This window comes from Eublepharis macularius, chromosome 17 (genome assembly GCF_028583425.1).
Source record: "Eublepharis macularius isolate TG4126 chromosome 17, MPM_Emac_v1.0, whole genome shotgun sequence".
In the NCBI taxonomy this organism is placed as follows: Eukaryota; Metazoa; Chordata; class Lepidosauria; order Squamata; family Eublepharidae; genus Eublepharis; species Eublepharis macularius.
Genome location: NC_072806.1, coordinates 9,103,506 through 9,129,182, shown reverse-complemented (window position 1 = coordinate 9,129,182; position 25,677 = coordinate 9,103,506). Strand labels below are relative to the sequence as shown.

At 46.1% G+C, this 25,677-nt stretch overlaps 1 protein-coding gene across 2 annotated transcripts in view; it reads left to right on the top strand.

Annotated features, from left to right (window-relative positions):
* The window catches only part of MORN1 (MORN repeat containing 1), a 121,769-nt gene that overhangs the window by 76,698 nt on the left and 19,394 nt on the right, over nucleotides 1-25,677 (top strand). For both annotated transcript variants that reach the window (XM_055001893.1, XM_055001894.1), the window contains exons 11-12: nucleotides 2,309-2,442; nucleotides 5,217-5,305. In XM_055001893.1, coding sequence (XP_054857868.1) covers nucleotides 2,309-2,442; nucleotides 5,217-5,305 — 223 coding nt within the window. The remainder of the gene's footprint in view (nucleotides 1-2,308; nucleotides 2,443-5,216; nucleotides 5,306-25,677) is intronic.

The window sequence follows — 25,677 nt, the reverse complement described above, 5'->3', positions numbered from 1 at the left end:
GGAAATCATCCTGAGCAATTTTTTTTTCAGAGTACAGTACCGAATTATATTCAATAAAATAAAGTTCCCCCTGGAATAAACGTCTGCTGGCACGTGCTCATTTTCCACGCTGCCATTAAATTCAAAGTGTCTTGCGCATGACCCTGAATTTATGCTTATACCTGTGGGTAGAGGCCATGGCTTAGTGGTTGGCAGAAGGTCCCAGTTTCAATCTCTGGCATCTCCAGTCAAAAGACTTGGTAAAAAGGGATGTGAAAAAGAGCAGCTACCCACCTGAGTAGACAGTATTTAATCAATCAATCAATCAATTAATTTTTGACCCACCCTCCCCGCAAGCGGGCTCAGGGCAAGGTACAACATTGATTAAAATACAGCTTAAAATCAATTAAAAAACAGAAAAAATACTGTGCCCCTTTTGGGGCAACCAACGGGAGTGGACTCTCCATACCCCTTGTAGAGGGAGACCGGTGGAAAACTCGGCAATGATGGGCTAAAATTAGCCTCCACCATATGCCTGGCAGAACATCTCTGTCTTACAGGCCCGCCTAAATGATACAAGATCCTGGCGGGCCCGAGTGTCCTCAGACAGAGAGTTCCACCAGGTTGGGGCCAGGAACAAAAAGGCCCTGGCCCTGGTAGAGGCCAGCCGAGGCTCCCTAGGGCCAGGGACCACCAGTTTTCCAGTTGAACGAAGTGCACTCTGGGGCACATACAGGGAGAGACGGTCCCTTAGGTACGCCATTTAGGGCTTTATAGGTCAAAATCAACACCTTGAACTGGATCCGGAATTCTACTGGGAGCCAGTGAAGCTGCTGCAAGACAGGCGTAATGTGTGTCCTACACGAAGCTCCAGTTAGGACATGCGCAGCAGCATTCTGGACCCGTTGAAGTTTCCAGATCAAGCCCAAGGGCAGCCCTGCATAGAGCAAGTTACAGTAGTCTAACCTGGAGCTGACCGTTGCATGGATCACTGTCGTTAGATCCGGGGCCGAGAGGTAGGGTACTGACCTTGATGGACCAATGGCCTGATTCAATATAACTAACTGCTTAACTGGAAAGAAGAAAGATACTTCTATACATATGAAAGATACTTCTGGATGTTGGTCTGTGATTCTTTGAAAAAGAATTCTTTTGAAACAGGTAATTATGGATCTCGACGCCCTGTCAGAATCATTAATCACAGCCATCTATGGGACTCCCTAACTGAACTATTACTCTTAGGCTCTTGGATACCACAAGGAAGGCGTGCACATGGACTTTGTTGCTCCACATAGAGAATGAATTGTATGATATTCTGACAGTTTGAAACTAGAAAGAGGTTTTCTATGCACTTGCACTTTATGGATGTTTGCGCAATATGTTGTAGATGAATTGAGGACCTTTTTTTGGAGCAAATGTTGGAGCACTAGCACTTTACCATTTGAATATACGTTACCTCTGTATGAATGGTTTACTTATGTACATGGCACTTTAAGAGGCTTTCTCCTTGTTGGTACGGAGTATAAACCTTATAGTTGGATTTGAATATATATGCCAGTGTAGAAGTATGCACTTTATTGTTACAGGTAAATATAAGACTTTGATTTAACTTTTTTTCATACTGTTATTTTTTGTGAACATTATAAACAGTACTTAGTAAGATTTCGCGGGGTAAACTTGTTGCTGGCTATTCATAACCACGGTACTCTCTGTGGCTGATTCATGTGTTCTGTGGCTACTGTAGCAAAGTCTGGCCTCAACCAGGGCCTTTTCTGTGCTGGCACCTACCTGGTGGAGCACTCTTCCAGTTGAGATCCAGGCACTGAGGTACTCACTGCAGTTCCACAGGGCCTGTACAACAGAGATGTTCCGCCAGGCTTACGGTTGAGCCGATGGCGGCACCTTTTTCTTCCCATCCACCCATGCCTATTTTTCTCTGCTTACCTTTCCAGCAGATTTTTGTCTACCAACTGCACTGCCAGCTACAGCTGCACTGTTTTAGATGTGCTTGTGGACACCGTCAATTGTTTGTATATATTGTTTGTGTTATGTAATCGGTGTTTTAGATCTATAGATTAGTTTTATAGTAAGATTTTATTGTCTTTATGTATATTTGTATATTGTATTGTCGGAACCCACCCTAAGCCTGCTTGCTAGGAGAACAGGCTATACCTCAAACGTATAAAGAAATAAAAATAAATACAAGGCTCTTGCATACACTTCATTTTTTAAAAAAAAAGAAATTAATATTAATTGAATGTTTAAGCCCAGCTGCACCAACCAAGAAAACAGATCGTTTCTTAGCTGCGTGCTGTTCTTGTTTGCACAGAGATGGAAGACAGTATCCCTTCTCCTTCCTGCTTCCAGAGAACTGACCGAGGCTCTGCCATTTTCAATAACATCATCCTGGCTCCCCCTCCAATGGATGTTGTACTCACCATGCAGTTGAATGGCCCACCCGAGGTAAGACGAGTCACATGCCGTGTGAGTGGTTCTCAGTGCTGCTGCCTGAACGAACTCTCCATTTCTCAATGGGCAAGTTGTATAGAGCTCACGGCCACTTCCTTCTCCCCACCCCCACTGATTCCAGGAGGTAGGATGTCTGCTGTGACTCGTGAATAGATCTTCCCCAGTTTGTATTTGATACGTTCACGTACATGTGGTGTTTGGGATCCCCCATCTGCGCCCCACGCACAGCTACTTTCAGTTCTAATATTCTTCCAGCAGGGTTTTTGGTGTGGCAGGATGCTGATGTGGTGGCTTAACAACTTCAAAACGGGGCCTGGAATTCTCCCAGATTTACAGCTGGTCCCCAGGCTACGGAGGTCGATTTCCTCAGGAGAAACGGCAGCTTTGGGATACAAACTCTATGTTGTTGCATCCTCCGCTGAGCTCTCAAACACCCCCCTCCCCAGACACCACCCCTAAATCTCCAGGAATTTCCCAAGCCAGAGCTGGCAAACCCCGTTCACGTAGCATCTGCATCCCGTTGCACAAGGTCCATTCCGCTCCAGGAAACAAGACCCTGTGGAGTCAGAGCCAAACTACAAGTGACGCCTGGCACAGGTTGGACACTTGTCAGCTTCCCTCAAGTTTTGATGGGAAATGTAGGCAGCTTGGCGGCATGTTGGACAAGTGACAGTTGGAAAGTCCATTGGACAGCAGTCGGAGAGCCAAGCTGCAAGACCAGGACGCCTACATTTCCCATCAAAACTTGAGGGAAGCTGACAGGTGTCCAACCTGTGTCGGGCGTCACTTGTAGTTTGGCTCTCAGTAAGCACAGGGGATAGAGCATCAGACTTGGTCCAGAGAGACCAGGTTCAGATCCCGAATCAGCCCATCAAGCTCACCAAATAACCCTGTCTCAGTGACTGTCACCTACTGATGGGGTAGCCCAGGGCTCCCCCATACTTCACAGGTCCTGCTGTGGCCCAGCACAACATGTGTCGTCATTGCTGTTGTTGGAATCAGCCTCCTCCTTGCAGGAAAGCCACCCTGCATCACCCCCTCCCCAATATGCTCCACTTGAGCCAGCAGTGCCTTCCCATAGACCCTTCTTGCTGGACCCCACAATGAGACAGAACATGGTACTCACTCAACATTGTCCTCCTTCCCCCTGGCAATCACCAAACGTGATCTTGCTTCTGGGCTTATCCAGTGCAGCTCGCTTCTCCTGCTCAGCTTTAAGTAGGTCTTGCAGTCCCCGTAAGCCTGAATTCTCACAAGGAGAATCATACACACATGCCCACACAAACACACACACCAACAGTGAAATCCTAAGCAGAGTTACTCCACTCTAAGCCCATTGAAATCACAAAATGGACTTACAGTCATACTAAAAAAAAAAAAACAGAGAAGGGCAAAAGAGAGTTTACTGGAGATATGCCAAAGGGAAAAAAGTGTTCTCCTGCTGATGTATATGCATCTAAGATCAGAAATGGGAATCAAAACACCTGCTGGTGGTCCCTGGCCCCAGGGAGACCTGCCTGGCCTCAGCCAGAGCCAGGGCCTTTTCGGTCCTGGCTCCAGCCTGGTGGAACTCTGTCCGCTGAGACCAGGGCCCAGCAGGATTTGTTACCGTTCCACCGGGCCTGTAAGACAGAGATGTTCCACCAGGCATATGTTTGAGATCGGGCTGGGCCTCCGCCAGCCAAAAAGGCAGAGAAGAATGTAAGATCTGAACCCTCCCTACTAGGGTTGTCCACCACTTTGTGTTTTGTTTTGCTGAGTTGCACCTGCTGTTTTTATTGCTTGCCACCATCTGGTTACTATATCATTGTATATTAGTGTATATTTATATTTTATGATTGAATGTTTTTTAAACCTTTTATGGTTGTATATTGGGTACATTAATTTTAATGTGTTTTTAACTTGTTGTAATCCCCCCCTGAGCCCTTCGTGGGGAGGGCGGAATAAAAATCCAAAGTAAATTGATAAAATAAATAAAAAATCTGCTGGTCGAAGACAATGACAGAAGGAAACAGGTGAATCTCCCCAGGGAGAGAGTTCCAAAGTTTTGGCACATGACTGAGAAGGCCTTTCCCCAGGTTGCCACCTGTTTAGCCTTAGATAGCCGGGCCACCCAAAGCAGAGCCTCCAAAGATAACCAGAGTGGATGGGTAGGTTCATGTGGGAGAAGGTGGTCCTTAAGAGATGCTGGCCTAAGACGTACATGGTTTTAAAGGTCAATACCAGCACCTTGAATTGGTCCTGGAAGCAAATTGGAATTGATGGACCCGCTCCGGTCAGCATTCCCGGCCACAGCGTTCTGTACCAACTGTAGCTTCTACGTAGTTATTAAGGACAGCCCAATGTAAAGCACATTGCCGGATTGATTTCCTCTCTCCAAGAGTGGAATGGCACCAGAATCTTCCTAAGCACCTAGCCCTGGTAAGGCACTTAATGCCCGCCTCCCTAAGGGATCCTGGACTCACAACTGATCTCCAGACTACAGAGATCAGTTCCACTGGAGGAAAGAGCAGCCTCGAGGAGCCCATTCTACGATATACTATAGATTCTAGGCGAAATATTTCCTTCACAGGCGCCTCCCCCAAATCTCCAGGAATTTCCTAGGCTAGAATTCTGGTTTTGGAAGTGTGTGTAATCCTGCACCTCTGCAAGTAGTTATAGTCAGTTTCAAATGCCGGAAAGAACCCCGCTATCATTTACAAGATGATAATCTTTAAGAACCACATAGAAAATGTTTCCCCCCCTCTTCTTCCTCTTCCTCCTCCAAGCCTTTATCCCCACGAAGAGCCAAAAAACGGAGAGACAAAATGCACACGGAAAAGACATCCACTTCCCAGGAGTCACTCGGAAGCAGCAGGTTAGTTCAAGGGTCTCTCTTGCTTCCTGGGGCCTAACTGATTAAATGGGAGATCTCTGATCAGAGTTCTCCATGTGTTGTTCACATTTATTTAATTCATTTTCTTTAAAATGCAAATAAGTCTGCCTGGATAACTGAATTCCAGGGGCAGGGGGGCTGGGAGGGGAGGTATTTATTTTCCACATGCACTCCAAACTGCTATGACTTCCGGTGGGGGGAAACATACGGGTACCTCAGCAAATGTGAAAGAAATGAAATATCCCTTGAAATTATTGCTGAATTTCATGCGATGTTGTTGTAATGGCTTCTGTGTTTGTTTGTCTCCTGGGATTTTGAACTGGGCTCCTGAATTTGTGTGGCTCGGATCCTAAACTTTCTTTCCACTTCCTCTTCCTCTTCCTCCACTGTGGGCCTTGCATGTTCCTTTGGTGCTAGGCATTTCTACTCATGCAAAGCCCCTTTCAAGGAGCCAGAAAACATCTAGTCCGAGAGGAATGTACTCCGAAGAGGAGGACAAGGAGAAAGAAGGTATATGATCTAAGAGCCAGCAAGCCCAAAATACCGTCCATGTAATACCTTTTATTATGACCAATCAAATGGCACAGAGCCGTGTGCAAACCTTCCCCAAAATTCTTCATCGTGCCAGATTGCACACAATAAAAAAGCGGAAAAAAAGGAGATTTTAAGCAGATTTTTCACGCCATGACCTCCTCATGCCATCTAAGCCTATGTGTTCAATGCTGGAGTGTTTTAGGGGGAGAGGAGCGTAAATCTTTCATCCACAGAGCTGAAAACTTGATCCTCGGTTTTCTTTACAAAATAAACTGTCAGGTAGGCTGAATGATCCCATTTTCTCCGAAATGCGATCGAGTCCTCATCAGCCGTTTGTTTCAGAGAACGTTCTCTCTTCTTTCCACTTTCTGCCTTTCGTGCAGTTTTGTGTAGCGAAGCTCGGGAGAGCTCTGAAACATTTGTTCTCTCCCCCCCCCCCATCCTATTCTGCATCATTTGTGCGCTTTTGTTTCCATGTTAAATGGAAATCTCAGCCTCTGGTTTTCAGACACAGCATGCAACCTTCAACTGCATTTCCCCGCTCAACCTTTTGCACCGCCTGTCTTGCGAGTGTTGAAACTTGCTGTGCCTTGTATCAAAACGTGTGCAAAGGGAGTTTTTTTTATTTTAAAAAAAAACAATTAACATTTGCTGGCTTTCAACAGCAAATGTGACACCTAAGATCCAGAGGACTGGCAATGGTACCATTGAATTCTGGCGAGGGCCCCCAAACGCATCTCCATTCACATAGACATGCGCCGTGCATCTGCTGTGACTCTGAAATGCTAGAAGCCGTTGCCACCCAACAACAATCAACTTTGTCAAAAGTACAAAATGGCAGCTGTTCTCGTTTCCAAACGAAAGGGGGTTTTTTGCAAGGAAAATTCGAGACCAGGCTTTCTAGCCATTTATATTTTATTTATTTATATTTCAATTTATATACCGCCCATCCCCAGGGGCTCTGGGCGGTGAACAGTTAAAATCGATAAAAACAAGAACTAAAATCAATATACAAACAATAAAACAAATTAACAAATTTGTTTTGGCATTGCATCGTTCTGATATGAGGGATGCTTCCAAATTTCTGCCTGGATTTGGAGTTGCAGTTCTGATATGAGGGATGCTTCCAAATTTATGCCTGGATTTGGAGTTGCAAATTAAGGGGTGTTTCTGAAGTGGAATTGAGGCACTAATAATTAAATCCTAAACAGAGTTACTCCAGTCTAACCCCGCTGATTGAAGTGGGCTTAGACTGGAGTAACTCTGCTTAGGATTTCACTGCAAGAATCCTTCTCGTTTTACTCCCTTTGGTGGAGATGAGATGGTGCTTTCCTGGATGGTGCTCCCACTCTAGCCCATTCCTCCTAGGACTAGAGGTTTTGATAGTCCTGGAAGCCAAGCAGGGAGGAAACCCCCTGATGCTGTGCTTCAGATGCGAAAGTAGGAGAAGGTAAGCTAGGCAAGTGAAAGGGATGCCGCCGAATCTTTAAGCCCCGCTCTTCTCGACTCGAAATCCCACTTCATTTCCTTTTCTCCCTTTTGCAAAACTCAGCCCCTGATTCTTTATTTTTTGCACCGTTTCTCTTTACTTGTGCTGAATTTTTCCCATTCATTAAAAAAAAATCGGAAATACTCTCAGCAAAACAAAAAAAAATTAATGATAAAGGAAAGGCTCACAATGGCAACACGTGAGAACACAAAGAGATAAGAATGGCATGTCTGTACATCCCTTGGGAGGAGGCAGCACTGCATCCCGGCGGCTTCTCAGGGTGGTGCAGCAGATCTCTGGAGCTCTCGTTTAGGTCATGCGCCCGCCTTCCTCTCAGTCCCTGTCAGTCCCCCAAGCAAGTCCCTGACTGAGCTGAGCTACAAACCGTTCACTTCTCAACACGCTTTTCAGGTTCTAATCCATTCACTTAACCCAGCTTTATGGTCCAGCTCAAACCCACCAATCCTCTGCTTGCAGAGATTCTGATCTGCTTCTCCCTGGTGGCAAACGGAGGCTTTCCTTTTTCAGATTGGAGGCGAGGCGCTTGCAATTGTGTTTCGTTCTGTGCCTTTTGCTAGCTCACCTGTCTTTATATTTGGAGGAGGAGGCTTGTGCTCTCTGGATTTGTCCAAGGGAACAATGCCCCGTTCTGTCCTTCAGCACTAATAGGTTCTTCAAAGGGAATCGTGTTGGCAGCTGCCCAGCTCACCCACCCAAACTAGAGGAGCAAGTTTTTAAAGAGTTGAGTCTGGATTCCCCATACCCAATGGGTTCTCCGCAGCCACACAGCAGCTGTGGGGAATGGCTGTTAAAAAAGAAGAGAGAGCCCAAATAACCTCAGAATGTCACCATTGGGGGAGGAAGGCCTCCTGCCTCCCCCCCAAGCCATTTTCCAAAATAGTGGGGGGGTGTCTCTGTTTTTGCTGCTCCACATAGATTATTCTATGCAGTAAAAAGAGGGAAATAGTCTCCTCTCGTGCAATTTTGAGAGAGGAAAACAGGTTGGGGCAAGGCAGGAGTCCCTCTTCCCCCTAAAGTGGCATTCTGAGGCTGTTTGGGCTCTCCTTTATTTATTAACAGCTATTCCCCATAGCTGCTGTGTGGCTGCGGGGAACACTGCATGCCTAGTTTGACCCTTAGTTATGCTGATAAAACATCACTGCTGTGCCAGCACCCCCACCCCAATAAGCCTGAAAAATGAAGGCGTGTCTCAGAACCCCGCAGCAGCATCTGCCAATATTAGGAGCAATTGCAAACTTTTTGATGCAGCGACTCGGGACAACAGCCGAAAGATTAGTCATTACGGTTCACTTCATGAGGAGAAGAATGACTGACTGATGCTGCTTCAATTACACTCTCTCCACAATGGCAGGGAGAAGAGAGGGGAGGGGGGGGAAGTCACCAGGAGAATCTAATCGGTGTCTCTTCTTAGCAACGAACAAGAAAGGCGAGGCATTCTTCTGGAGCAGGTGCGCAAGTGGATTTCCTCGCAAAATACAAGGATACTTGCAACCTCTCCTTTGGTAATGGTGGAGATGACATTGTCGTGTTCTCCAGGTTTGTTTTGCCACCAAGTTGCATCAAATGGGTTTGTGTTATTTATCATGTCTAGTGCCTCTTCTCCATGATATTATCCGTATTCATCATCTCAACAGCCCCGTGAAGAAGGTAATCATCGTTCCTATTTAAGGACAGGCAGGGTCATCGTGCCTAGAGCGTACACTACAGATGCCTACGACGGCACAGAGTGTGTCTTTGGATGCCTTGTTTTTTCGAAAGTTAACGGTGCTGTGTGGCTGTGGTTTCACAGACCTGGGCTGCTCTGAAGGGTAGGTATTGCACGCTCCACTCCGATACTTTTGCAAGGATTTGGCCTTGGCCCATTCTGCCGTTGCAGAGTTTATCTAGACTGCTTGCCAAATTGGCAGCCAGTGTGGTTCTTTTAAGGCTAGCATGAACTGTTCTCGCCGGTTCGTATCAGTCAGCTACCCAGCAGCAGCATTTTGTACCCTTTCAAATTCCTGCACAGTGTTCAAAGGCAGATTAAAGCTCAGATACCTGTAGCCAAATCTCACTCCTCAAGAAAAAGCTGCCGCTATCATACCAGCTGAAGATGGTAAAAAAGTACTACACACCACAGAGAAGATCTGAACCTGGCTGGATCAGCAGTGCTTTCTCACTTGCATAGTTTTTTGCAGCAGGGGGTGCGGGGAACTTATGCAGAATTGTTAGGAGGTATCCATTTTGTTCGTTGTTGAATCGAATAAACCTGGTGATCAACTCATAGCTGGTTGCCACCGAATGTGCTTAAGTTCACCTGTCAAACATGTTCAGCGCGAAATCTGCAGCATCCTTAAAGGCACAGATGAACATACCTGTGGACTCAAGGCCCTGACATCTGCCCAAGAGATACCCACCCTTGACTGCCTTGCATCAATGCCATTTTCTTTATCATTTTTTTAAACCGGACCATCTTCTGCTAGGAATATTAATCTCAACCCATGGAGGACCATAGAGTAAACATAGAGATGCTACATAGCCAATCAGATTTGGCTCCAAGTTGTCAACACTGGGGGCAGACAAAGTCCGTTTGGAGTGATCACACTGTCCTTGAGTTGAATGGATAAACACTTTCACACACACCCCTCAAAAAAATTACCCCGAAGGGGTGAGTCCTTTTCATTGCAACTGAACACATTCATGAAGAGCACCCCTCTACCTGTGCTTGGTTCAACTCTAAAATTAACCCACACCAGTGCCCCTTAAAAAAAAAAAACTTTCTTTTGAACATGGGTGGCAGTTATACAACTGAGAATGTGTGGCTTGCTTGGCCCACCCTTCTGTGTAGTTGAAATTCACGCTTCGAGCCCAGCACAAAGGGAACAGCAAAACCTAAAGGAAAGCTTTCTCCCAAGCTCTTTGCAGGATGTCTTGGGAACGTCTTGCAGAGCTGTGCTTGGAAGCAGAAAAAAGCAGCCGCCTCGGGCACGGGGCTTGCCAAAATACTTCAGCCTCATATAAAACTATTGTCCTGCTTCCCGATATTATAAAGTGAACCACGAGGCTTCAGCCAAAATGTAGGGCTGCAAATGTGCTTAGCAGAGATAATTCTCCACAGACGGCGAAAAGAAACAGAAAAGGAATGTAACCAAGAGTGAGAGAATCCATCAGCTCTAGACAATAACTGCAGGGAAGAATCGGGTTGCGATGGTGGAATGTGGTCCAGGAAGATAAAAATCGCTGGGAGAGCTATCACCTCCTTATTTTTTAAAAAATCTACATGTAGCTTAGCCAGGGACTAAAATGTGCCTTGGAAACGGCATCCCCCGGAAAATAAATGGATCAGAAGTATGAGAGATTTTTGAAATACACACGCACGCATTTGGGAAGATGAATGAGGAGCAAATGTGAATAACAGAATGAACGCTATTCAAAAATCAAACAAAGGAATGTGGACTATCAGGAAGTTCAGACAGGCTTGGGCCAACTTTCTCCTTTCTGCAAAAGGCCTGCATATGTTTTTGCTCCGGGGGAAGTCAAGATGGCAGGTTTTCTCAGTGTCATGTCAGAGTGCTGTATGAACTACCCACAGTTCACAGGGTCAAGGAGCGCCATTTTCTGTGCCTTGAAGCCCCTCAATGCTTGGAAGGTGTATCAGCTAATTTACCTTTGGTGATCTAAACCAGATAGCTCAGCAACTCCATTTGGTTTTGATGCAGAAGGGGAATGATGTCTAGGTGGCAAGCTGTCAAGGCCAGGTCTGAAATGGTCTGATCTGGAAGTATATTCCTTGCAGTCAAGAGTTGGAAACAGAAGATAATGCTACAGATAGACTTGTAGATAGAAGGTAATGCTTTGCTCACTAGGGAAAAGTAGGCTGGGCTGCCTGTGCTGATACCATGCCAGGCCAATCCAGAGGCTCTACATTGCCAGTCCATTCCGAGAGACCAAGGTTATATACCCCTTTTCCCTTTCTGTGCCTTAACAGGGCTCCGAAGCACCCATTCTGCTTCTTTTTTCTGAAATTGCATGGAAGTGGTGCTGTCCCTTGTTGTTTGTCTCCATCTCGTTGAGGTATACTGCTACTGTATGCAGGAGTTCCATCTGACCATCATGATCCATAGACCTATCCCCCACACGCACACGCACACCACCTTTTGAGGATCATTGTATCTAATAATGCCCTGGCCTGGATAGCCTAGGTGAGCCTAATCTCATCAAACCTCATAAATAACGTAAATAAATAAGTTACATTGAAAGGAAAAAGGAGAGAAGGAAGATTTGCTGGCTGAAGTCCCTGAGAGCATCGAGAATTCTGGAGAGGGAAATTCTGTGAGGCATGGTTCCTTCCTATCTTTCAATCCCTTGCAGCTCCCCCCAACCCAAATACTAACCCCCCCCCAGTGGTTTGTTTTGTCCAGTTCTCAGCTGAGCCTTTAAGGTGCCTGTGATAACAACTCTGGAGCTGTGGACAAGAGAGTGAACGCCATCCTCCATTTAGTTCATTTTAACGAGCAGCCCAGATATAGAATCAGTGTCCCCTTGTGGAGTCTGTGTCAGAGTTTAAGACACTTGAGGTGGAGGGTCACCCAGACATACTTGCAGCGTTCGCTCACATTGCTCACTTTCCTTCGTGATAACCGACACAGCGAGCCCTACCTGTTCATAAGCCCGTTCGTTACCTTCACCTGCGGATCAATCTTTGCCCGCAAAGGCAGCTGTTCCCCCTTATCATCTGGTAGATTTCAAACAATAGAAGTGATTGAAACAGGAACTCCCACATTCCTGGGAAGATTAAGAGTGACACATCACCCTGTAATTTAGGGAGTTGTGCAATAGTTGTTCATTTGCATTAGAAGGGTGGGCGTGGATTGCAGAGCATTGTTCTTCAGTATATATACGTGTATATATTGTTTTAAAAGCCTTCATTTTAACTTTGGAGAGATATTCTTTGACTCATAGGTGTTACATATTTCTGATAAATTTCATCAGGGTAATTTTAGGAAAAGTTCTTTCCCCCTAAACGAAATGGAATGTCAAGATTATTTGCGCGGCTGCCTCTTCAGCTGTAATTAGCATTTCACTAAGAATGAATCCCTGTCTTAACTCTATTGATCTCTATTGCATCGTGTATTTGCAAACTGGATTTTTTTTATTTTTAAAAAAGTCTCGGTCTATGATCCAGACCTGTGTACATATACAAACTTTTGTTTCAGACTTTTCCTGCACCCCTAACTGTTTCTCAAATTCCAGCCAAATGGTATAAATTATACCACCACATGGAGGGGTTTCAGGAATACAACGTTGATGGTCAAATGTGCTTGGGACATGCCTTGTCTGTCTGTCTACTGCTCTTTTACAGTGTGTATAGTGGTTAGAGGAGGGGGGACTAGGGCTAAAGAGAGCCACACTTAGCTCACTTTGTGATCCTCAGCCAATTGTTCTCTCTCAGCCTCAATTTCTTCACAGAGAGCAAGATTCGAGTCCAGTAGCACCATAAAGACCAACTAGATTTCCCCGGTATGAGCTCTTGAAAGCTCATACCCTGAAAATCTTGTTGGTCTTTAAGAGACAAGCTACAAGAGATTAATTACATGAGGACATGCATGTGAAGGGAGTCACAATGTTAGCCAGGAAGCAGAGTTTTAAAAGAGATCAGAAGGCTTTGCCAATTTCCCCTCTCTACAGAGCCAGCAAAGATAACTTCTCAGAGGGTTTGTTAATTTCCTCTTCGCCTTCTGGAGGCTCTGTCAGTTTCATCTCCCCTTCTAGGAGGCGAAGAGGAAATGAACAAACCCTCTGAGGAGCCATCTTTCCTGGCTCAGTAGAGAGGGGAAATTGACAAAACCTTCCGATCTGTCTTTTAAAGCTCAGCTTCCCAGATAACATTGCAACTCCCTTCACGTGCATGTCCTCGTGTAATTCGTCTCCTGTAGCTTTGATTCAAGGTGTTATTGAACCCGAATCTTACTCTTCTATAACAGACCAACTTGGCTACCTACCTGAAACTTTTTTCACAGAATTGTTAAGAAGGTAAAGTGGAGGAGAGAACTGTTTATGCTGCCCCACGCACCTTAGAGGGGGTGAGTGCTGATGGAACATTTCATGACTGATGCTGGAGATAAGTCTGACTACATCCCAACGGAATTCATGGTTCCATCCTGAGTGAAGTTACAGACTTCCAAGCCCAGAAAAGTCAACAGGTTGAGGAAGGAATAACTCTGCTTGGGACTGCACTCTTAGTTATGCAGGGCTAGATCCTGTGGGCCATGACCAGGTTTCTGCTGGGTGATGCAATATGTGCGTGGCTGTTTTAAAGTACTGTATTATCGCTTGATGGTTTTATATTTTAGGCTGCCATGTTTTTATTTTTGTATTTATTATATTGTTGCAATCCGCCCTGAGCCCACTTGCGGGGAGAGCAGAATATTTATTTATTTATTTATTTCAAATTTCTATTCCGCCCTCCCCGTGAGCGGGCTCAGGGCAGATAACAGCATATTAAAATACAATAACACATTTAAAACAGGATGGTGGACAGCCTTCATAGGGAGGGTTCATATTTTATACACCCCTTTTTTCAGGCCGGCAGAGGCCCAGCCTCAGCCATATGCCTGGCGGAACAACTCTGTCTTGCAGGCCTGGCGGAAGGATAGTAAGTCCTGCCGGGCCCAGATTTCAGCAGACAGAGCGTTCCACCAGGGGGGAGCCAGGACTGAAAAGGCCCTGGCTCTAGTCGAGGCTAGGCGGGCGTCCTTGGGGCCAGGGACCACCCACAGCTGTTTGTCCCCTGATCGGAGTGTCCTCTGGGGAATATATGGGGAGAGACGGTCCCGTAGATATGCTGGTCCCAGTCCGCACAGGGCCTTATAGGTCAATACCAGAACCTTGGATCTAATCTGGTACTCCACTGGCAACCAATGCAGCTCGCCTTCAATTCAATTAAATAAGTAACTAGTAATAAATAACAGCCTTTTTCTTTTGCACCATTTCAAAGAAGAAAATTTTAAAAGGCCATTCGTCTTTTAGATGCAAGTCACGGACAATTGCAAAGTTGGCCCGCAGAAACCCTGGGAGGTACCTTTTTTTAAAAAAAAAGAAGTAAAACACACACACACATAATCCCCATCCTTATTTTCATACATTGTTTTTAAGTAAGTTGGACTGAGCTGTGAGAGGCAGAGGGCATTTGTTGTTTTTCCATTGCAAAAACCGCTAAGCGTCAGAGCAGTGCAACGTGGAGGCAGTCGAAGCCCAAACCATATCTGGATTTCCTGCTGGCATCTTCCTTTGCTTGGAAAAAAAAAAAGTGATCTCTCTCTCACTCATACAGACACACAGAGTTCAGTCCTTGCGATTCAGGCAAAGAAGTTCTTGTGCCCCGTGGAATTTTTACAATGTGATCAGGAATCCTGCACACTTCGAAGCCCAAGAGACATTGCCTTGACAGCTGCCATGGGGTGAGGGGGTGGGGGGACAGAATTGGAGCATAGAATCAGGAAGGGAGAGGAAAGAGATGGTGCTTTATCCATCTGTCGCAATCTTTTTGCCCTCCCTTCCTCTTCTTCCAAGGTGGCACGCGCTGTTCTCCCTTCTCCAGTCTTAGCCTTACAACGACCCCTTAAGAAGAACATCCTGACAGTTAGAGCGGTCCCTCAGTGGAACAGGCTTCCTCGGGAGGTGGTGGGCTCTCCTTCTTTGGAGATTTTTAAGCAGAGGCTCAGTGGCCACCTGACGGCAGTGCTGATTCTGTGAACCTGGGCAGATCATGAGAGGGAGGGCAGGAAAGGTTACGTCAGTGCTTAGTTCTCATGGCCCCGTCTTACACGCTCAGGGTAATGCCGATTGTCACTTTGCGGTCAGGAAGCAATTTTCCCCAGGCCAGTTTGGCTAGTGATCCTGGAGGTGTTTTGCCATCTTCTGGGCATAGAGCAGGGGTTGCTGGGGGTGTGTTGGGGGTGGGGGAGGTAGTTGTGAATTCCCTGCATTGTGCAGGGGTTGGACTAGATGACCCTGGAGATCCCTTCCAACTCTATGATTCTATGATTCTAAAACAGATTAGACTGAGAAGAAAGGGTTGGCCTGAATCATCCAGCAGCCTGAGTGGGCCTTTGAAGCTGGTCCAACACAGCCACCCTCATCACCCGTCACTCCACAAACAGTAAAGCTCTTGTGGAGCCAATGAGGTGTTGTGCGTCATGCCAGGCTGGGACTCGTGAGGGTTTGGTTCCGAGGTGACATGGGGGGCAGAGGTGGGAAACCAACTCCCAGAAGGTTGAGGTCCCCACTAACCTAACATTAGTGGACAAACAAGGTTGTGCCTCTCTGATCTTTGCCCTTCTGTGCAGTGCCTTACAGACTCAAATCGGATGCCTGTTTGCTTATCTAGCCACTTGGCATTTCAGGGTTATTAATCAATTTATGATCAGTAAGTATTAAATGCTCTGAAGGCAACAGCATTGTCATTTATGGCTGAGCAGCAACTGAACTCAGTCATCATTAAATCCTCATTATTTTGTGAATTAATCTCAGAGTTAAATACTTTGAAAGGACTGCGGCTCAGTGATAGAACATCTGCTTTGCCTGTAGACGGTCCCAGGTCCAGACCCCAGCACCTCCAGTTAATAATAATATTAACATTCGATTTATATACTGCCCTTCAGGACAACTTAAAGCCCACTCAGAGTGGTTTACAAAGTATGCTCTTATTATTCTCAAGACAAACACCCTGTGAGGTGGGTGGTGGGCCTGAGAGAGCTCCGAGAAGCTGTCACTGCCCCAAGGTCACCCAGCTGGCTTCAAGTGGAGGAGTGGGGAATCAAATCTGGCTCTCCAGATTAGAGTCCTGCCGCTCTTAACCACTACGCGAAACTGGCTCTCTTAAAAGCTCCAGGTAGTAGTTGATGAGAAAGACTTTAACTTGAGTTCACATTTGGGGTAGGTAAAGCAGAGGAGATAGGCCCTAGGCTACCTCTTTGCAGCTCTGACTCCGTCTCTGCGCAGCCATGGATGGCATGGATGCTTATATACTGCCTCCAAAGCACATCACCTTATAATCCTTCCAACCACCCTGTAAGGTAGGACAGTACGATTATCCTCATAATGCAGATGTGGAGGAACTGCGGGTATGAGAGAGTGACCTGCTTAAGGCCTCCATGTGGGAGGCGAGTTTCGAACCAGCAGACTTCCTAAGACATTCTTGTAGCCGCTCCATGCTATGCCAGCTCTCCTGGGTGTCTCACCAGAAGGAGCATCATCGTGCCGGGGGTGCTGATCATACACATCCCATTTTGCTTGCCATTTCCCCCCTGCCACCGAGCTGAGTGGCAGCTGGCAATGCTAGCAGGGAGGAGGTGATCTCCCACTGCCAGTTGGCAACTGGCAACCCTAGCTCTTGAGGACTTGGCATAACCAGGCCTCAGTGCCCCCTTCAGGTGCAGCAGTGTGCAACATCAACCTTATTTGCAGGCAGGATGGAGCCTCTGGATTGGCCAGGGCTGGTATAAAAGCTGGAGGCCTGGCCTTCTGCCCTTGCCTGCTCAATAGAGCGGTACCTAACCTGCTTCTGGATCTAGCCGTTGCCCTGATTTTGGCCCTTTTCACACTACATACCTGCTTCTAGAACATTGCGAAACGCAGCACAAAAAACACGGAAGATAGCATCTTCTCGCGAGAGTTTTGCGTGATGTTGCGCAAAACTCGTGCGGCGTTTTGCGCTGCGTTTCGTGATGTTCCGGAAGCAAGTATGTAGTGTGAAAAGGGTCCCAGTTTCTCACCACTACCACCACTGTTCCATCTTTCACCAGCCAGGTTCAGAAACCCTCCATTACGATTCAGTTATTGCCACCCACCCACCCACACACACACACACACCCACACACATCCCACCTCCAGGCAACGGCAGAGGAGGTATTGCCTCCTCGACTCGCTTATTCTCTGCAGTCTTTAATTACCTGTTTTGTCTTGAGGAAAAATGCCGCCACTTGCAAGAACCCAGACGAGCACCAAAGCCTAATCCAATCAGCTTGATGATGTATGCAAAAGAGAGAGAGAGAGAAATACAGAACATGACCTTGTGCATAATTACTCATTTGACGGCTGTTAGCGAATGACACAAACGGAATCCGACACGCATTGTAAGGCATTAATGAGTGCTTTCCTCTTCTTTCTCCTTCCTCCCCATCCCCCTCGATCCTTTTCTTTGCACAGGAAAAAAATTGTTTTAATTAAGACTTCCTTGATTAGTCATTTAATCAGTCATTAGGCCAATACAGATGGAGTCAATTAATTTTTTTTACACTTGAATAGACACTTGATGCTACTACAGAATGCTACACTCTTTTTACACACACGCACGCACACAAAATAACCCCGCAACAGCATCATTGGATCCTGAGCAACTACTCTCTAGTAGACTAAATGTCATCCATTGCTGCCCAGCTAAACTTGCTGTAATCTGTTGTTGATACAACTGAAGCAGTGTGAAACCAGGGTGCAGGGGCCGTGTAGCGGTTAAATTGTTGGACTGGGGACATGCAGGTTCAAATTCCCCTACAGCTCACTACAGAAAAACCTTTTCTGTAGAACATCTGCCTGTTTATTTGAGAGTTCTCTAAGGGAAAATCTTGGTATACATTGGTGAAGATCCCTAAGTTACCTCCTCCCACTAAAGATAAAGGTAGTCCCCTGTGCAAGCACCAAGTCATTACTGACCCATAGGGAGATGTCTCATCACGTTTTCTTGGCAGACTTTTTGTTACAGGGTGGTTTGCCATTGCCTTCCCCAGTCATCTACACTTTACCCCTAGGTACTCATTTTACCGACCTCAGAAGGCTAGAAGGCTGAGTCAACCTTGAGCCGGCTACCTTGAGTCAACCCAGCTTCCGCCAAAATCGAACTCAGATCATGAGCAGAGCTTGGGCTGCAGTACTGCAGCTTACCACTTACCACTTTGTGCCATGGGGCTCTTCCCCACCCCTCCCATTATGTCTCCTTTAATGCTAATTCCCTGAACTTAACAAGGAGACCCCCCATTAAGGTAACTGCCATTGGAGTCAAAAAGTGCAAGTAACTGAAGAAGATAGGTATATGAAGAAGTGAGCTGTGGCTCACAAAAGCTCATACCCTACCTCATATTTTGTTAATCGCATAGGTGCTACTGGACTCTTGCTCTTTTCTGAAGTAGTGAGCTATGTCTCACGAAAGCTCATACCCTACCACGAATTTTGTTAGTCTCCTAGGTGCTACTGGACTCTTGCTCTTTTCTACTGCTACATACAGACTAACACGGCTACCCATCTTGATCTACTGCCATTGGAGTGGATGGTGAGTGAAAATCTAGGGTCTCACACAATCCCTTGGCAGTCCCATGGCAACAGATGACCCTCCTTGCAAACTCACCCTTTCTTGGCACAGCAACCTTGAGGAGACTGACCTGTATCTCACCGTGCCTTCCACGAAGGCGTACTGAGTTTTCCCGCATCCCTCTCTGTTCCAGCAGCTTCTTCTGACCTTCGGAAAGATAGTTCCTCAGTTTGTGTGACCCAGTTGCAAGTGGCTCAGGGGAAAGGGGGTGAATCCCCCACTTCCATCTATGAAACTGCATTTGTGGACAACGCAGAAGGAATTATTTCACCCCCTTCCCTATCTCATGCCATTATTCTTCCCCGTGGGTCCCGTGACCCCAGGAATGTTCTTGCTGTGGACAAAAGGGGCTGCCGTTACAGAGTGGAATGCAGGCGAATCAGCATTCTGTGCAGGTGTGCTTGGACACAGGCCGCTGTCTCTGGCTCTTTGGCTGATCTCCACTGTGTAACATTCCAGGCCAAGGTGAAGCCATGCCCCACATTTCGCTTGGAGCAAAGGGCCTTTGGAGACTTGGAGAGTACTACTCTCGCTGTCTCGTGTATCGAACCAGTTGCCGGGAGATAGGATTGACAAGATCTTTACAGGGCAAGAAACACAACGAAAGGAAACGACTGTAAATAATAGTGGACAGCGCCAAACGTTACAGAGGAAGCGTTCGCGAAGGTAGCCAATCGCTCATCTTTCCATTTGCTCACCCAGGAGCAGCGCTTGTTTTTTTGCGGATGCCCATCTGCCGTGTTCTTGTTCTGAACAAAAATACTTTAAAAACATTTTTTTAAGAGTTGCATTTTGTTGCCTGGTGGTTTTGGATTTCACTCAGGGCTATGGGAGTTAAAGGGGGGGGGTCAGAAATAGTTTTCTCAATATCTCAAGGGTCCTCTCTTCTTTTCCACCCCACCCAATTAAGGGACCTGGACCCAAGGACTGCAGATTCGGGAACCAGAAAACGGCTCTGGCAAAGCAAAGAAATTGGTTAACTGGTCCGATGACCACGTTCTGCGGCAAGGTTGGATTTCTTTACAGAGAGTGATTTTGATCACCACCTAGCTCACGTTCACACACGAACGAGCTCAAGGCTGACCTGTAACGGAGCTCTTCCTGCCACCATTCCAGGACTGTTTTAGGTGGGCAGCCATGTTGGTCTGCGTTAGAACAGCAGGATTTGGGTCTCGCAGCACCTTAGAGAGCAACCAGATTTTCAGGGTGTAAGCTTTTGAGAGTCAGAGCTCCCTTTGTCAGGCAGTGTCGTTCAGATACTGTCATTCCAGGGCGGCGTCTCAATGGAAGAGCCTCTGCTTTGCAGGCAGAAGGCCCCGTGTGCAATCCTCCAGCTAAAAAGGACCAGGCAGTAGGCGATATGAAAGACGTCCACTTAAGACTCTGGAGAGCCACTGCCAGTCTGAGTAGACAATGCTGACCTTGATTCAATAGAAGACAGCTGTGTGTGTGTTCATGTGCATTGAACGTTGATTCTAGAATATCAGTCGGAGGGCCGTTACACCGTTCTTTTCCTGAACAATTTCTGGCTTGGCTTACTGCCTAGAATCACCAGGTGGTATTTACTGATACACCAGTCGTACACAACTGCTGATACACCAGGTGGTAATTGCTGATACATCAGTCATACATGATGACATATACATCATGATACATCAGTCATACACAACTGCTTTGTATGGAGTCAGACCACTCGTCCATCTAGCCCACATGATCAGTGCTTCTCCAGCATCTATAATAGTAGGTTGTCCCAGCTCTACTGCTAGGTACCCTTTTATCGAGTGATGTCAGAAATGGAACCTGCGTGCCAGAAAACTTTTTTAAATATGAACCGGTCTATCAGATAGGGTTGTCAGAGCTGCCTCTTGCAGTTTATTGTTACTTGCTTAATTCCAAGGACCTAATCAGATCTTTTGAGTATCTTCTAGAGGTTATGGAAGACTGGCTCATGTTCAGGCAAGGCTTACTTAAGAGATATAGTGCAGTAGCTATAAGAAACAAGGTCACAAGACAGGAAGTCCTTAGTTCAAATCCTGCCTCTGCCACAAGTTCATTGGATGGCTTTACATAATTCACTTTTTCTCATCTTTAGCCTGCTTTGTAGCATCATTACAATGATTTTAATAATCCAATGCTAATCAAATGCAAAAGTATTGCTATTTGGTTGGGGGTGATGAACAAGGGGTTCTTTAGAGACTGGGGCAAAGTGGTATTTACTTTTTTTAAAAAAAAAAATCTTGCATACGTGATCTGCATGCAGCCATCTGACTGTGAAAATGTTAATTTGCCCGATGTGGCTTTTGCTCAATTTTGGTTGCTTCAGCCACTTTGGAGAGGTGTTTAAAGGAGCTGTCCAGTTTTTACCATTTCTGTGTTCTGCTGCAACCTGTTGTGTTGTGAGAGCATATCAAACTGTCTTTAAAAAACAAAAGCAGAAAATTCCTGCCTTCATGCACTTTTTAAAGAAAAGGTTTGAAAAACTACCCCCATCTTATCTAAGCAAGGCATAATAAATACAAGCAGGTGTGAAGAGTTTGGGATCGAAAACAGATGGATATGACGGAGGCCATCCGACTTCCCTACGGCTTGAGTCTCTAATCTCCACAGCTTAGTGTGAATAGTTCCCCCCTGATGCAATGTCGAAATCATAAATGGAGCAGAGCATATGGATTGGCAGTACGGCGGGGGGGGGGGGAGTTCTCTGAATGGCTGAGCAGCGCACAGGGCAGGGAATGGGTGGGGCAGAATAAGTTAACCCCTTTCCAAATGAGTTAAGTTTCTCTTCTCCAGCCCATCATCTTCCCACCCTGTCTCCGGCCATGCTTGATGAATGATATTGCTCTAATGCATAGGAAGTAAAAACATAATTACGAAAAGCCAGCTCTATGGGATGGGTAAATGGGTACTTGGAAGACCACATGGTTGCTGATTTGGCGGTGAGGTGGGTTGAGTGGGTGCTCCAGGTTAGATGGTGACATCTGGATCTTTGAGATTAATAGAAAAATCCCGTCAGTCCTGAAGGACCCCAAAAGGAGGAGGTTCAGACCTCTGAGTCCGTAAGGCTGATCCTAGAGTATGATGGCAATGAACCAGAATGGATCAAAGTCAAAGATATTTATGGCTTCTCTGGGGGGTTGATGCCTCCTGGTTCCATGTCAGACTCCTCTCCAACATTCCTCTCTATCACTTCACATTTTATACTGCAGCACCTTCTCCAAAGCACCCAAAGCGTGCCATATATGTTACCTTAGTAATCCTGCATCGATTCTTCATTACGACTTCTATGTTAGAAGCAGAGGCCATGGCTAAGGCCGTGTATCGCCGTGGTCTTGGCATTGTAGTTCCTGATGTTTTGCCAGCAGCTGTGACTGGCATCTTCAGAGGTGTAGCACCGAAAGACAGAGATCTCTCAGAAGTCAAATACAGATTTGGGTAATCCAATAAAGCATTTAATGTGATGATAAAGATGGGAATGAACGAATTAAACTTTAGGACACAGATATTCGCGGGCTAGTCGTGGTTGGGGAAATTTGCTCTCTCACCATAATCCTCAATGGGCTTAATAGAGTGTAACTCTGCGTTGGTTTGCATGGCAGCTTGCCAGAGGGGGCAGAGATGAACCAAGGACTTCTGTGACGAGAGCCTGGCTGCGTCGTATCATTGTATTCCAGGTTTTGTCTGTTGAGAGCTCTGAATCGCATGCAGTGAAAGCTGGAGGCAAGGCCTTGCTCTTCTCTCTCTTGCCCTTCTCTCTCTCCCCCTTTAGTGCATCTTGAAACCTGCTATGAACCCAATGCCACGTAATCCTATTTAATCTGCAATACATCCTGCATTCCATTTTTAAGATTCTTTGAATTGCAAACTGAGGGCTTCCCCACAATGCCATTATAGGGGCAAAAGCTTGAGAAAATTTAAACGGCTTCACCTTGTGCCTTTTTAGACTTCAGATTTGTCACCAGATGAGCCACAATGGGCAGCAGCACCCAGACGAACGTCTCCTCTGCCCCCCTTCACCTAGAGGAAACCAAAAACTATGAAAACAAATTGCATAACTCATCTTGCTCCATCATCAAGATCCCTGGAAATTTGTGTCGTCCCCCTCCGCCACCCCTTTCGATGGTTTTCTTTCCTACAAACCAGGATGAAGTTGCGGTATAAAATCTTGTAAGCAAAAGAACAAACCACAGTTTGTTGTTTCCCTGAGTACTGAATGCCATGAAAACCATGTTTTCTTGAAAAATTGAAAACGTTCAACATTTGAGCTGCGAGCAATGGAAGGGCCTAATTCTGAGCATTTCCAGGGGGTCATTTTTGTAACAAACAAATGTTGGTTTGTCCCTTGCACTTGAACTGCGTCAGACAACAGACAAAACTGTTGAGATTCTGAAAAAGGGCACCTTCTTCAGACAAAACCTCTGAGTTTCAGATCATTTGAACGTGCTTGTAAACTGTCTGCACCTGAATTTTGTGGTTGGACCAAAGGGGAATTTGAGCAATTGACATTGCCCGGGGAATGAATCCAAGACCATAGACATCAACTGCAACACAATGGAGTGCGGGAAAGTTAGGTCATAGCAGAATTTAAATTTTAAAAATGGAGGAAATGCCCCCTATAATGTTTAATTTGCCCCCAAGGCAAAATCAAAGGTGCAATGCAGATTTGTGTATGTTTTTGTAAGGGAACAGAGAATTTACTCAGATGAGGTAGGGCAATATTTTTCAGAGGTTTATAAGCAAGTGCTGTACAAACATTGTGAAGGCAATTAAACATCTAATAGCGGCCCAATTAAATTGTTTTTATTACTAGATGATGCGTTTATTTGTAGTTAGCAATTAAGTCCATCTTAAAGGTTACATACTGTAGCAAAGAATCTAAATAAATCTTCAAATCTTACCAGCCAGTCTTATAAATAATTCTTTGGCTGTGTTTTCACGCAGGCTCCAAAAGATGGCTTTGCACCCAGCTGAGAAGGCAGCAGCAGGTCAAAACTTTCCAAATTTCTGAAGACGAATGCTAATTGTGCTTTCTGCCCTCTCTTGGAATAAAAAAGCTCAGGATCATCCACAGTAACTAATAGGCAGTAAGGCTAAGATGAAGGAAATCCTACTTTAGGTAAAGTCGACACATTATGAAGCTTCTTTCCACAAGATGTTGTGTTAGCCTGCTGAATGAGACCAAAAATGCCGCCAGTCCAGCATCTTCGTTCTCACAGCAGCCAGCAAGATGTTCCCAGAAGGCCCAGGTGCACAGCTTCCTTCCCCGGAATTCCCCCCACCCCCCCTGCAGCTGACATTCAGAGATACTTTGTCTCTGGACATGGAGGTTCCATTATTCATCATGGCTCATAGCCATTGGTGTATCCTCCCACCATGAATTTGTCTAATCTCTTTTTAAAGCCGTCTAAGCTTGTGTTCATTGCCATATCTTGTGGAAGAACCATGTGAATCGCCCAGATCTTTTTGATTTAATGAGGTCAAAGCTTTTGGGATGCAGCTTCCTTGCAGGAAAACCCAAGTTGGTGGGGTCCAACATGACAGGCCCCTGCCCATTTTTCTGTGGCTGAAACAGAATTCGCAGATGCTGGACTTCCCCTTGGCCTGCTTGCAGCGTCAGTGTCTGCTGCTTGCTGCAGGGTGAAGCCAACAAGAACTCCATGGAAGTATCTTCTGTGTTTTCGGGCTTTCAAAAGCAGCCTGTGTATAGGTAAAGCCCCCTTTTATCCTCACAACAGCCCTGTAATGTGGGTCATCCCAAGGACCTTGACTGGCGCAAGTTCACCCAGAGCGCTTGTATGGTAGAGTGGAGATTTGAACCCAGCCCAATCCCCCCACACCCTAGACTAACAGTCTAACCAGTAGACCACACTGGAGGCCAGTGGGATTGGACCCAGGACCTTGTGCACGCAATTCATGAGCTCTGCCGGCAAGACAGAGACGTCTGCTTTCTTCGATTTGCAAAAAAGTTGCCGTGAAAGCACTTGAATGCTTAGGTTGATAAAGGTTGGTCGGTTCCGGCCCAACCTTCTTGACATCTCCCCTTCCAATCCAACTAGAAAAAAATCATTAAAGAGATGCCAGTATGCATGCAAATCACCTGGTACTTAGTTGTGGCCTTTCTCGGCTGCTGTACAGAACTATTCACATTCCCCGAGAATTGGATGCAGTTCTGAAAAAATGGGCCCTGTTCAGCAAATGCCCCTTGTGTTACCAAGTGAAGCTGCAGGCTCTCCTTGTCAGGTGCAGGGCTTTTTTTCAGGGGGAACGCAGGGGAACGGAGTTCCGGAACCTCTTGAAAATGGTCACATGGCCGGTGGCCCCGCCCCCTGATCTCCAGACAGAGGGGAGTTGAGATTGCCCGAGGGCAATCTAAACTCCCCTCTGTCTGGAGATCAGGGGGCGGGGCCACCGGCCATGTGACCATTTTCTCCTAAGGCAACCCACTGAGTTCCACCACCTCTTTTCCCAGAAAAAAAGCCCTGGTCAGGTGTGTACACGTGATGGGGTCTCTGCTTCAGGTAGGCTTCAAAAATGCTTGATTCCCATGGCAACTGACAAGGCCTGGTGCAAATGCTTGAAATTCACCCCTGAAATAAATCTTTTCAGAATGTCTAGCTTAAGATGTTCAGACTCTTTTCCATGCAGATCAGCATTGGTTTCAGCTATGATATCTTACAACACAAACCAGAAAGTATTGCAGTGTTGTGATGGTATTTGTCAGCGTCACGATTTGTACGTTTGACAAACACACACACAAAAGTTTAAGTTTCAACCATTGCTGCATCCACATTTCGTTACCAATGGCACTCGTGTTGTGCTATAGCAGTCATTTGCAGTTGGATTCTCTCATCTTCAGAGAAAGGTCCAGTTGTGAATGAGTGCAATAGTACACCGACTGTACAGTATCCAACAAAGTGTGAATAAAAAAGTACTTTGGAGTTTTGGTTTATGGCCCGGATGCCGAAGGCT